At 41.7% G+C, this 14,208-nt stretch overlaps 1 protein-coding gene across 1 annotated transcript in view; it reads right to left on the reverse strand.

The window, feature by feature from the left end:
- The window catches only part of CDAN1 (codanin 1), a 36,116-nt gene that overhangs the window by 13,050 nt on the left and 8,858 nt on the right, over positions 1–14,208 (reverse strand). Inside the window, exons 4-18 of the mRNA XM_009887986.1 lie at positions 14,139–14,208; positions 13,549–13,668; positions 12,148–12,226; positions 11,637–11,757; positions 10,499–10,608; positions 9,686–9,775; positions 8,570–8,645; positions 7,118–7,326; positions 6,156–6,270; positions 5,194–5,337; positions 4,368–4,534; positions 3,674–3,755; positions 2,892–2,981; positions 1,655–1,709; positions 515–648 (exon numbers count right to left, since the gene is read on the reverse strand). The exon at positions 14,139–14,208 is cut by the window's right edge and continues 127 nt beyond it. Of these exons, the coding sequence (XP_009886288.1) occupies positions 515–648; positions 1,655–1,709; positions 2,892–2,981; positions 3,674–3,755; positions 4,368–4,534; positions 5,194–5,337; positions 6,156–6,270; positions 7,118–7,326; positions 8,570–8,645; positions 9,686–9,775; positions 10,499–10,608; positions 11,637–11,757; positions 12,148–12,226; positions 13,549–13,668; positions 14,139–14,208 (1,662 nt within the window). The remainder of the gene's footprint in view (positions 1–514; positions 649–1,654; positions 1,710–2,891; positions 2,982–3,673; positions 3,756–4,367; positions 4,535–5,193; positions 5,338–6,155; positions 6,271–7,117; positions 7,327–8,569; positions 8,646–9,685; positions 9,776–10,498; positions 10,609–11,636; positions 11,758–12,147; positions 12,227–13,548; positions 13,669–14,138) is intronic.

Genomic DNA, 14,208 nt, shown 5'->3' on the forward strand with positions numbered 1-14,208 from the left:
GCTCATTATCAGGGTTTATGAAGCTACAAAAGCAAATGCCCAGCAAAGGGGAGAATGGGAGGGTTCTCACAGCATCTACTAGTAGTGAGTCACCACATAGGGTACATTTTTGGAAAGAAAGGATCCTCTCTTTTAATTACAGCTGGTAATCCTGTAGGCTCCTACACAGTTCATTCTTTCAGTGGAAAGCATGGCTACAATCTAACCAAAACAGAGCATGAGAAATATACCAACACTATGTTAAAGAAGAGGCAGGCAGAGAAACAGGCTAGTTGTTCCAATTGCAAAAATGTTCACTGAAGTTATCTGGATTTCAAGACCCAGATGGTATCCCAGCTGCATGACTATAACAGCAGAATGAGGAGTAAGGACACCCAACTGTTGAACACTGTGTTCCCTGCTGCCTAGGTCCATTCTTTACTTTCCCTGGCATTAGGATACCGCTGTGCACCCTACCCTCACACAAGCAATTTTTCCTGCCATGCTTCCCATTGTGACTCCCTAATTTCATTACCTGCAGTTTCCGCTGTGTTACAGAAGCCTTGGGTGCCAAGGACTCTGCAGCTGTGGGAGTGATTTTCCTTATAAAGCCACCATTTTTTGTTCCACTACCAGCCACAAAAGAGGCAAGTAGTTTCCGCAGCTCACCTGTACAGAAAAACATGCAAAAGCAGTCATCGTCCCCATAAGCAAGAGAACAAATCAAAACTCAAGAGAAAGACTTTCACATTGTCAGTCATGTTTCCTGAGCAGATACTCTCAGCTTCTGTGAAAGCTAAAGTTTCAGAAAAGCCGAAGGGCATCCCACCCATTTAACTGGCAGGGCGTAGCAACGCAGGCAAGGCTCCAAAGATAAAAGAGGAGGCTTCCAAAAAGCTCCCTGGCACATAGGATTTGTTCAGAAGGATCAGGGAGCGGTCATTTCCATGCATCCCTTTTTAGCATGGCAAGCGGGAACTGTAAAGTCTACAAGGACAACAAGACAAGCAGAGTTACACACAATTCCAACAGGGTCAGGAGAAAATACCAGGGGAAAAGCTTGAAGACATGTTCAGCCCCTAGAAGCTTTCGTGATGCAGGTGTAACATACAGTTTCCTTAACAGCTAAGTCCCGAGCAGCAGAGCACCATCCCACCATCTGGGACTCTATTGTCTACAGAGAGGGATTTCACCAACGGCAGTCAGATCCCAGGAAAAAGGTATCTCAAACAACAACCAATAAAGCACCAAGGCACAAAAGGATTCTTGCCCTCTGCCTGGCAGCAGAAATACGCTCAAGGATCACGACATTCCTCACAGAACAAACACCTCTCCCTATACCTAGGATGGAAGCGTTGTATGCTTACTCCTTATAATGCCTCCTTCCAGTTTGTGAAGGACAAGTTCTCCTGTCCCTCTGTATTCAAGCTCTGTAGATCAACTATCCTGACCGTGCAGCCCCACTCCCCACCTTCACCACATACTATTCACAGCTGCACAAGCTTCTGCAGTACAGCTTTTTATCAAAGTTGACTCATACACAACCGAGACCTGAAGTTGCAAGGAGGGGTAAGAAAGATCCAAGGACTCACAGTACCAAAGGTCAAATACAAATAAAATATAAATAGATATACTAACATTTTATTTATATAGAAAATATACATAAAATACTCACCAAGATAGGGACAGCAGGTATAAAGTAACTGCTGATCCACCAAGGGTACACAGTCCTGGTGAGAAAAGGAAGGAAATGCTGAAAGGACACAGCAGGAAAGAAACAGTCTCCACCAAGTCACAAATCCCATACGCATGGTCACAGGCAGGTTTCAGAACTGCCTTTCCATGAAAACAATAAAAATAACTGGATTCCAAATGCACAGTGAAATTAAGAACTTTGCAGCCAAGTGTTCAGTCCAGCCCTGTAACACAAAATGAGCTGCTCTACATTTAGTGCAGCTCAACTTTTGCTTCTGATCACTTGGAAATCCCAGCTGAAAGCTGATTGTTACAGATGGGAACTAGGACTGTTGCCACAGCTGCTACTTGTAGAAGAGAAATCAGTCCATGGAGGAGAATAAATTGGGCACATCTGCTAGGCATTACACCTCCACAGGTGTCTTCACTTCACTCACTGGAACACCACAGTGTGGAGTCATGTCACCCCAGCATTATACAGCACAGCCAGAAGCATGGGAGGAAAAGCAACTTCAGATCCCATCCACGTGGGCAGTGTGTACTGCTCTCATTTGGAGAAAAAGAAAAAAATCAGAAGATCTCTGTATCTTATCTCTGCCACTGAAGAGACAGGTGAAAACAACTTTCTAATTAGAACAAGATACACACATCTTAGCAAACATACTACTCATTTTTCAAGGAATACTATGTATTCTCTTGCATATCTAGGAGTTACCAGAAAAGTCACACATGCCATAAACTCACCTCCTTTTCTGCTTGCTCATACTATTTTCAGTTCAATTGCCGTTCATCTTGCAAATGGAAAACAGGTCACTCCAAAGACAGCAACCTTGCTCTTATAGTACCATCTCACTATCCATTACTATTACTTATTTCTGGGAAGAGCTATAGTTCTATCAGCTCACCTTGTACTGCAATAACCACTGAGTAGGAAAACAGCATCTGATCCTCCAGCATAAACTTGCACCTATTCTGCAAGCCATCGCAGCAGGATGAGATGGCTCCTGCCTGACAAAAGCCCCAGAGCTGTAACACACACAGTTTACAACCCAGGATGGAATGCAATTGAGGCATTTGGACAAGCACATCCATTGGCCTACATACGCTCAATGCAGCTGCACTGAAGCCAAGTTGCTGATAAAATCCTAAACTCCTGAGGCCGTGGTAGGTCCACACTCATCCACAGATTCAGAGGACACGCTGCTGCACTAACTTACCAAAGCCTGAGCAGATGTCACAGAATCCAGCATCAATCCCTCCTGCCTGACATCAGTGGTAAAAAACAACTCTTCAGGGACTGATGGAACCTGAAACAGAAACCTCAGCAGTTACAACCCAAACAGCAGTCAGTAACTTACATCATTTCTGATAAAGACGACAGCAAAATCTCACCAGCCTCCTATGCGCAAAAAAAAATAGCACTAAGGATCCTGTCTGCCCTAAGGAGAACCTTTCCATAAAATTAAGGATTTAGTTTGATCACACTAACATAAGCCACCTTCCTTACCCTCCCTATACAGCATCTTTCACCTTTCCAACAGATTGCTGCTAACCAGTTACGTTGCTTCCAACTGAAGGCACAAAAGGATTTAAAAAGTTCATCAGACATCATCCCTTTACGAGACAAAAAACTCCCCAGTAATTTAAGGCTGGCAGCTAGCACACCATCTTTGTGACAAGAGCTTCCAGCTCTAACAGGAATCAGCTGTCGATTTGCTTACAAGGATGCAGATTTATAAGTACAGAATGTGTTTCAGCAGCAATTAGAATTCCTATTGGAAAAAAAAAATAATGTTGCCTTACACAATTACACTAAAAGAAAATAATTCTCCATTAGAATACAGAGGATTCTTTAAACCTTACACTAGTGTAAAAAAAAAAAACCCAAAACAACAAACAATTGTTTTGAAGTGGTTTAACTCATTTCAATGCTACTTTCTATTGAGTTCCATGCCCTGCTTTTTCTTCAGGGAAGAGCTGTGTGAACACAGAAGACTACCTGAAAAAGCCAACCGAGAACGGCAAGGATGAGCAGCTTGTTCAGGAAACTTATCTCCTTATCTTCAGAAAGGACCATTAACCTGCAACACGGCAAAAGCCACAAGAGAGAGTGTTAGATTTCAGTAGCTCAATTTTCATTAAGGAAAAAAAATCCCAAACCACTCACTTTCTAATTATACTATTTGTCTACTCTTCCCTACTTGTCTGCCTAAAGAGTGGAGAGCAAGCACTACTTTTTTTGTACGTATGCATCTGACAAATGTGCTGTTTTGTATACACTGGAAAAGCAAGTATTAAGTAACTCTCTAGGATGTGCTTTGAATTTTCCTCATGTATAAAAGAAATAAAATGAGAGCACTTTTTAGGCACAGGAAAACTTTAAGGTTCAAATTCAAGGTTTAAAATTCACAGCTGCAGATGTAGAATGAGTGAGTGGGGACTTAAAGAATTTTGTTTACTTAATGAAAAAACGCATATTTAAATCAAATATTAATCTCCGAGTCTAGGATGTGCTCCCTTTGCAGCCTGATGTGCTCATGATTTCCATGCAAAAATAAAATAAATAAAAAAAAGTACTTTCATAAGAATCTCAAACTAGGGCCAGCATGCATTCTCAAACACCAGGCACCTCAACTAAGCAAGCAAACCTTCACAGAAAAGTTCTTAACAAATATCTTTTACCAGACTCTTACCTGTATACCTGCAGCAAGAGACAAAATACTTTCCTGTAGTAATCAAGGAAAGGAGCAATATGATCCACAAGGGAAAGGTACTCCACAATCCAAGGAATAGTGAGGATAGAACGTTGATCCCGAATAGATTGTCTCAGAAGCTTCAATACATCCAGTACAGGCAGAGTCTTAATGGACAACAGAAGTTAAAGCAGCAGCTTGAAGTTACCTTTTGGTACTTAAAAGAAACACTTTGTCTATATCTTGACTTTCCTTTCTAGGATTTCACCTTCTATACAAGTAAGAGGTGATTTCCTGGCTAATGAAAACGTTTCTTTGCACATGAGCAGAGGTAAAACCCAGACTATGACAGCAACCAGAGGTCCCACTGGGACTTTCAGAAGCAAGGCTATAAAAGCCTGACTCTGTACAAGTGGAGTCAAGGTCTAACCCCAGCCCTCTTGCATTCAGCGTGGTGCACTGCTCGAAGATAGGTGTGAAACTAACAAAAACATTCCTGGTAGCTGGATTTTACACTATAAATACAAGTTGTCTTAGCTAAGCCAGAGTTCTGGTGTGACGGCCCCAGATTAGCAGAAATAACAGAAGACTGAGTACTTCACCATCACTGCATTGTTCCCTCTTTTCTAGCTTACATAACCTCTTACTTCCTTTGTTCCCAACCTCAGAATTTGCAGCAGGTGCACAGAGCAGTGTACCATCATCCCAGGAACAGCTGGCTCGCTTTGAAAGGGCATAACTATTCATACTCTCCTCCTTTCATTAGAACACCTGCCTGTCAAGCAAAAGGCCACGTTAGATTTCTTAGAAGAGTTTGGCTTCTTACTTGGTTTCTTAATGCTACTGCAGAGTCTTGCAAGTCTCTAGTTGGTTGCTCCGCAGTGCGATATGGCAAGAAAACAAGAAACCCCAGGAACTTGGCAAGAAGTCGTAGGCTTAAGAGGACCACAGTGAAACGCTTCTTTTCGTCCTGAAACGAAGAAAAGCAAGCTGGGGCAATACTACCCTGAACTGGCAAGCAACTACCTACACTAAACTTCCACTCGCTTCACGTAGAAGGACTACATAGCACCATCATTGCTTTTAGTAAAGGTAAGTTTCCAAAATACATATTTATCAAGCATTTTAAATTGCTTCTGCCTGCACTGCTTCACTTGTGGCGAGAAGAAATTAATTCAAGAGCTTTCCAAAACAAGCAGCTCAATGACATCTTCGTATTAACAACATTGGAGTCAATCAGAGGGCAGAGAGCTGATCTTGTGTTGCCTCCTTTACACCATTGCTGCTCTGCAAGTCTTCACAAACCTTTGGCTGCTACTTTGCTAATAGACTATAAGCTGTGACACCTCTGATAGGTATAGATGAGTGAAGAAACATCTGAATGGGTATGAACAGGCAAGACTACAAATTTATTCTAACCAAAATCTTTCTACATGGAAAAATAACAAGGAGCTATTGCAACTGAGTGCAACAACTGGACTCAGCTATTTCATTGATCTGACACAGGGTACTAACAGCCTAAAAAGAGGCTCTCACTTTTCAAACTAAGGTGCATCATCTCTTATGACACAGTTCTATGAAGCACCCTGAAGCATGCAAGTAAATGGCAAGGGGCTCAGACATCCATAACCAAGTTCAGAGTTATGACAAAACTAAATCAAGAAGCTCTTGTCCTGCAAATACAGCAGTGGAAGCTCCAGGCAACTCACAATCAAGCCACTAATTCTTTGAGTACTGGAACGGCTCAGGGAAATTCCTGCCAGACATGTTTGCAAAAAACAAGCTTACCTGTTCATCCATATCTGCTTCCCCATCACTGTGCTCATGCTCCACCAGAGTAAGGCCATTCAGTTCAAGTATCTTCAGGCACAGACTATCCACCAGGTGCTGATTGAACTGGTAACTTCAGCAAAAGATGATGATGAGTCAGACTGGGCTGAAAACAGCAGTAAAACCTCAACTAACACACTGCAAAACGTCAAGCTTGCCTCATGAGTTGTATCAAGCATCAGCAGACATCCAATGTAACAGAATGACAGAGAAGAAAGCAAGGGACAAGACTAGTACTGGCTGACCTCCTTCTTTCCCACTCTTGTTTTGTACTTTTTCGAACAGACACTATTTAGCAAGTCCCAGCATAAGGATAACATGGATCTGTCGAAGCAGAAAGCCATAAAATAACTGAACTTAACATTCAAATCTCCCATAGCTCACAACTCCTCCATGCCGTGGATTGTCAAATACTCATTGAACAAAACCATGAACCTGGTCCCATTCTGTAACTCCTTAGCTTCATGAACTACTATGCAAGAAACAACTGGCCAGTCCAGTGCCCTTGCTAGGCAGCACTGCATGCCTTGGCACTGGGAAATGCCGATGGCCTGTGAAAAGATAGTATGGTTTTACAGAAGGAAAATTATTACCATATAGTCTAGCCTAATGTTGCACATATACACACAAACACATTCTATGCTCCAGACAGAACCTGCTTGTTAACATGTTCACCATGTGTGCTGGCCAAGAACACCAAGCGTGGTATCAGGCAGCATAAAAACATTTCTGATATGCCGTGCCTAGGTTACACCATAGAATCACAGAATAGTTTAGGTTGGAAGGGACCTTGAAGACCATCGAGTTCCACCCCCCTGCCCCAAACTCTCAAGACAACAACCTGCTGCAATAGCAACATTCTGGTGTCCCCCACTCGCTCACACATTTCATCAAGGAAACAGCAACCACGGGTAGCTAACCTTCCTGCACTGAGGATGAAGTCCCTGAAGAACTGCTGGCACCCCGGGAACGAAGGGGCTGGACAAGGTCCTCTGATGCTCTGAGGAACAACAAATCTTTCCTGCAGCCTCTTCAGACGGCTCAGATTATCAGAACCCAGCATATTAAGGACATCCTGATCTGGAGTGTCTCCCCAGCTTGCACCACCACCAACAGGACCTTTACACATCTTCGGGAGACAGAAAGAGTAGTGAGATGGAAAATTGGTAATAAGGCATCATTTCACTTCATCTCTCACCCCACATATTCTCCCTTCCTCACAAGACTGTTTTAGGAGTAATCCAAGCATGGCCTTTTCAGGTGGCCCACATAGAGAAAATCTCTAAATTGTTCAAGTGTAGGTCCATTTGTTCCAAACTGAGCACCCTCCCCTCCCAAAAGAACATCTTGTTACACTTCCTAACCTTTAATTTATCAAGCCTTGAGACAAATCCTCAGTCTAGGTTCTTTTCTGCATGAGTATCATAATACACACAAGATTCTGCAAATCACTTTCTACTCAGACACATCGGATTCACGGAAGACTCCTAGTTATCAGTTTAAATCTTCGGTTACCGTTGTGAAACCCTGCAGCCTTCATGAAGAAGGCACAGATATAAAGGAGAAATACAGTACCTAGGACTAATTAAATCCTGTTGATGCAACCAAGTCCATCTCACCTCTTCCCTACAATCTCCCTGAACACACACATCAGACAGGACACTGATGCAAATTCAGACTGGACACCAGAGGAATTTTCAACATGCCGACAGCTCACAACCTCCTGGCAAAGTGTGCGGGCTAATACTCAATGTGGGGTTTTGTGCCTGTTCTGCTACCCAAAAGGAAACCACCAATAACCCAGCCATTTTTATACAGTGAATATCTATACTCAAATCAGAAGCATCTTTCTTCATTCCTTCAGTTACAGTGAAGTCAGATGATTTTTAAAACTGGCCACAAAACCCCTGTAAACTACAACAGCAATACTATATCAAAAAAGAGGCTGCTGCAGTGTTACACAGAAGAACCAGAAACTCTTTGCAAGTAGTACTCTCATGTTGCTAATGAACATAACTGGGAAGGACTGCATTTGATACACGTCAAAATGCATCCTTAAAATTCCTAAAAATTGTAACTGTTCTAAAATAAGGTCAAAGTAAATAACCACGAAGAATAAATTCTCATAGCTCATGATGTGCTCAGTGTGCCTTATCCCTGATTTACACAGAGTTCATCAGTAATTTACCACTGATCTATATTTCTGGAAAAGGAAGGAAATTCCCATCCTGAAAACTTGGTGATCCCAAAGAAAGTTTCAATAGGAAAACTGCAAAGAAACTTGCAAGACACATTTTGTTTTCTCAGGCTGAGGAAGGATCAAATCCGCTTTGATATTTATCTTGATAAAAAAAAAAAAATAAGTCATTTACCTGGATAAGCTGTTTCTGAAAGAGCCTGGCAAAATGGCTGTGGTTGCATGTTGCAGACAGGTGAGCCATCATGGCCCTGTGAAGGAAAACACCACAAAATGCTAACTGGATCTCTGCGGTACAAAAAAAAGCGTTGTAACCTCAAGCTATACCAAAAGCATAAAATAACTGCTTTTAAGAAAGAGATCTCCAAAGGCCACTGCAAAAAGCAACATCTTTATAACCAGGCTTCCCAAACACTAAGCCTCATCTGCTGACAATGGAAACAAAAATTCTCCCTAAGCACCTGCAGAGTAAACACAGCTCTAGAGATAAAAGACTCTCTTCCTTTCCTGCAACAATGCTGTTACTTAGGAAGAAAATGAATTCATACAGCTCCCATTCTCCCCTGTGCAGAGCAGTGAGTGAGAGTTCACACATATGTAAGTAAGAAAACAGCACCAGCAGTACTTCTGATGCTCAAAGAGAAGGAACATTTCTCAGTTTAAATCTCAGCCTTGCTTTGCTCCTGTGGTGAAAAGTCACGTTCATGCATGTAACTTGAATAGGTTGGTGGTTAAGACTAACACAGAAACCCATAAGGCAACTGCTCTCAAAACCGTAACAGTTTCTTTATATATACTCTATTTTGATAAAACAATAAATGAATAAAAGTTTGCTTTCCATAGGAAGAGCCAAACTTGTCGTTTTCAGGGCCAGTACACTAGAACCCCCTGAAATAATTTGAAGAGCTAAGAGCTGCTGAACACATAACACACTTCTCCACATTTAAGAGGAGTGGGGCACTGGAAACATGAAATGCACACACAAGTATATACAATGACAACATACTGGTTGTGCAAGTGGCTCTTTCTGTAATTATGAACAGCAAAAGAGCTACACCAAGACAAATTGGGCCCTTGCCACTTACGGCTGATTTCTTTTAAGATAAGAGTTGATATTTTTAAATACAGAAGCAAGTTTACATGCACAGTATCTTCCAAGAAGCACAGCTCCCTACAGATTAGTGCAGAAGACAATTAGGGAGAACATGGAACTTAAGATGCAGAGTCTAGTATGCTGCACCAGCAATTCAGCTACATTAGAGCGCTATCAGAAGTTGCATAAGACTCCTACCTGATCTTGCTTCCCAGAACTCTTTCAAAGTCCCAGCCAGTTTTTTCATGGTTATCCTCCCATTCACGCAGCAGTTCATAAAATATATCCCTGTGAATCAAGATATTTAAGGGTATGAATTCCCACTCTTCAAAATCTGAAATAACAACTGAATATTCAATTGCTCGTAAGTTCCCCAGCAAGGATCTACCTCAGATTAAATAACTCAAGCCTCTAAGCATTCAGATACCTTTGCAAAACTCATTAATGTTAGCGGTACTTCAGTGAGTTTCCATTTTCCATTTCTTTGACAGCAAGTACTTAAGCTTGTTATGCCCAAGCTCTGACGGAATGACCAAAACACCCTTTATCAGACATACTGAAGACTGAGAGGCAGGAAAGAATAAGCCACATGAAATAATACCTATGAGGAGAGAAAAAAGGTCCTAGACAACTTGCCATTCTCCCCTCACCCTGTCGCTGTAAGCATGGAGGGAGGTGGCAGAAAGAATATAAGCATACCAGATTTATATGCAGAAGCAATCCAGTAGGGTGACACACTGTACTGGTATTTACCAGAAGTCTCAGTAACTCCTGAAGAATTAGGCTGTTCTTCTCTAAAGACATTAAGCATTTAGCTCCTGCAGTCAATATGGACAAAGACTGTTTTGTTTGGGGTTTGGGTTTTCGTTTGTTTGGTTTTTTAATTAGAATGAAAATCTCAAGATTTTTCTACAGCATGTAGCATACATGAGACACTCTTAATACCCTTTGTTCACAACCATGCAAAGATTATACCCTGTGAGCCATACAGCAACAGTAGAAGAAACTTACCTTTGTTTCTTAAATATATGAAATGCTCTGTCACTGGGAAAGTTAGAGCGATTGTCAGTTTCTGGCTGGAAAGAAACAGACTGTACAGAGCATGGCAGCAGGAGAGACACCTGTTAAAAGTATGAAGGCAGCCATTAGACTAATAGATTGTTGGATAAATTAGAGACTTATGAGACCTAGAAAAAGCAGGGGAAAGACATGAGGAGAAAACCAAGTATCACTTGAGTTGTTTGGACACTAGCCATTTCCCAGCTGCTAACTGCTAGCAAACACCAACAGTTTTATAATGTACAGTACACTACAGAAGCAGAATCACCCAACATTATGAGAGGAACCACCTCATCTCTCTAAGAAATCTCTGCAGAACAGACTGCAGCCAGTATTGATACAGTGTGGAAAGAATGACCTGCAAACAAGCAAAGTGTACCTTCAGTACAGGGCTCCAGAAAATGCAGGATGGCAATTCCTGTATTATTATTCTTTCTCCTATTTGAAAAGCCTATGTTTGCAAGTAACAAGAGACTTCTATTTACAGCTTTAAAAAGCTTGGCTATTGACATGCCCTAGTCTCAGAAAGTACACTGTACTTCATTTACCAACAGTAACATCCATTTTTAAAAGATGGATGAAACAAGACACAAAATACATTAAGGAAGGCGCTCCCACCATCCAGCTTTAGTTCCCCAACCCAGATGATTAGATCAGGAAACCATTTTTCACAAGCTGCATTTTCTCCTCCGAAGCTTCATTTGCCTAAAAGGAGTCTGTAGCTATGAAATCCACTTCTTCCAAACTACATTCTGATATTGCATCTAACCAATCCTTCTTCTGGGATCCACGTTCATTAGATGAGAATCTCAAAAGCAAAACTTCACCCTGTCAAATTCGCTAGTTGAGGTCAGGGCCTGGAGCACAATGCAAGGCTAGCTAGCAGCGATTGGCAGCTAACAATCACTGGATCTAGCAATTCACTCACCCACTGCCATGAAAAGAAAGTAGCTTTTAGACACTTGCCAAAGACAACATGACAAGATACTTGAAGTAGAAGGAATGAGATTTAACATCAAAGCCATCACAAATAAAAGAGCAACACCACAAAGGTTTGAAGCAACACCAGTTGAGGTCTGGCAATTTTTACCTTGGCTGTGCTGCTTTCATAAGCCTGCCTGAGCCTCTCGTGCAAAGTGGGAGAAAAAGACGCAATCCGTTCATTTTCAGCCAAAAGCTTCAGCATCCCCTTTTCTAAACGGGAAATAATTCTGCCAAGACAACATGGATAAAACCCAGACAGACATAAACAACACATGATCAGACTTAAAGAAATGCTTTTGCTCATTTTTTATGAGGCTACCAAGTAAAGAGTTCTAAGCACCAGGCACCGAGCGTGAAATCCTACTGGCATCCGTAAGGCCTTTTTTTATTGCTCCCTTCTCAGGACTTTCCCATTCTTGCATAATTACACTGAAGTTCAGTAGACAGACCAGTGCAAGGAAAACTCACAGACATCGAAATCCAGGTAAAGTTGTATGTTTTGAGGAAAAATTAACAACTCTGTGCCTGTACGTGGTAAAGCTCTGAAATCTAAGCACACTTGGTTAATCTCACACACATCTGCAGACACAAGCAGAGGAAAAATATATTCAACTCACTCATACTGATAATCCAAGACTTGAACAGCAAAATAAACACAATTGTGCACACTTCGGAAATGCTGTCTCCCTGACGCATCTAAGGGAAAAAAAGAAACATGAGACAATAGTACCTATCACCATTTATAAACTAAAAGACCAACAATTAGCTCTCTAGGAAAGTAGGAACTCCACACACACCCAAAAATACTCTTCCAGACCAGTATCCAATTTCCAGAAGTGCCCATTCCCTGCTACCTGAATATACAAATCCTCCCATCCCTATCCTTCCTATACTATAAAGGCAACCGAATTGTTTAATGCTCTATGGAAAAGAAGAGATTCCTTCTCAACATTATGGGCAACAGTAAGCAGATCCAGGACAAAAAGTAGACCAACCGCAACGAGTCATCAGCTGCTGTTCCTGTAGCTGGAGACTTCGTGTTCCTAATCTCAGCCCTAAGAATCAGCGAGTGGCAAAACAAAAGTCAATCAAACTGAGGCATCTCGGGGCAGGGGCAGCAGGGGAAGGAAGGGCTGGGATGGGGGTGGTGTCGGTCTCATCATAAAGCCACTCTTGTTTTTTATATCCATATCAAAGTACTAACTGCATCAAGCTTAAGTCTGAATTTGCCAAAAAACAAATGCAACAATTACACATCTATATGGATGGGTCCTGTGTGCTCATAACCCAACCTCAAATTTAAGAAACACATAGATGATCAACGGCACTTTTGAGTTGCAAGGACCAATGGAGGACAGGCTTTACCATATCCTTCCTTCTCTTTGAAAGTCAGTGCTAGCAAGTAGCTCCAGCAAATCATAGAATCATAGAATGGTTTAGGTTGGAAGGGACCTTGAAGACCATCAAGTTCAAACGCCCCTGCCATAGGCAGGGACACCTCCCACTAGACCAGGTTGCCCAAGGCCACATCCAGCCTGGCCTTAAACACCTCCAGGGATGGAGCTTCAACAACTTCTCTGGGCAACATGTTCCAGTGCCTTACCACCCTCAAAGTGAAAAATTTCTTCCTAATATCTAATCTAAATCTATCTTCTTCCAGTTTGAAGACATGCCCCCTCATCTTATCACTACATGCCCTTGTAAAAAGCCCTTCCCCAGCTCTCCTGGTAGTGGAAGGCCGCAATAAGGTCTCCCCGGACCCTTCTCTCCTCCAGGCTGAATCTCACAAAATAGCAGAAAACTAGATTCAAACAGCATCTAACAACCCCGCTCTATCATACTGTGGAAGCACTTCCCATACACGCATGACTTTTGTCAGCATCTCAGATGAGTTCCACAGTGGTGTTAAGGTGCCTTTATGGAATTTAAGACTAATTGTCCAAGCTAAAGACAACCACTCTATACCAAATTATTATTCTATGGAAGTAACATTCTTTCCCCTCAATACTATGGCTTACCTTTACTTCTTTCATTGGTTTCAAGGTCACTATCCCCATCTTCTGCAGTAGAAGTGCCTTTAGATGTCAACAGCTGCAGAACAAAAAAGAGCTCCAGAAAAATATTTGGCACCAAGTTTTCTGGAAGAGAGGAAATGAGATGCTAAAGGTGGATATTCAGTATTGACCTGCTTTAATAAACAAAGGTTAAAAGATAAATACCTGTTCTATGGCACAAATAGCAAAGAACCCCCTCCCCATACACAGTCACAGAATAAATCAGTATGACAGTTACAGGAAAGACGTGTTAGGGAAGGGTCTGTTTTCAGACAGGGCTATACAACTTCAGCCTACTGCAGCTCAGAGTACTGCATCAGGTTGACCTCCTTCCCTAAACTTTTACCTAGTATCCATTTATTTTAATAACCATTTTAATATCCATTTATTTTAATAATAATTTATTTTAATAATTAGTTTATTTTTCCAGATGTTATTTGTTTGTACACTGTAACTGTCCCACAACTTTCACTTCTCATCTACCTCCCCCTCGAAACACACATGCAAGTTCAAAGCTCAAAGAAAGGTCAGTCTCACATCTTCTGTGTCTTCACCTGCTATACATGATGAATAGAGCTGTGCCAGACACTCCAACTGTTTCTTACAGGAAACCTTAGTAGGATT

This window comes from Charadrius vociferus, unplaced genomic scaffold (assembly GCF_000708025.1).
Source record: "Charadrius vociferus isolate BGI_N301 unplaced genomic scaffold, ASM70802v2 scaffold337, whole genome shotgun sequence".
Classification (NCBI taxonomy): domain Eukaryota; kingdom Metazoa; phylum Chordata; class Aves; order Charadriiformes; family Charadriidae; genus Charadrius; species Charadrius vociferus.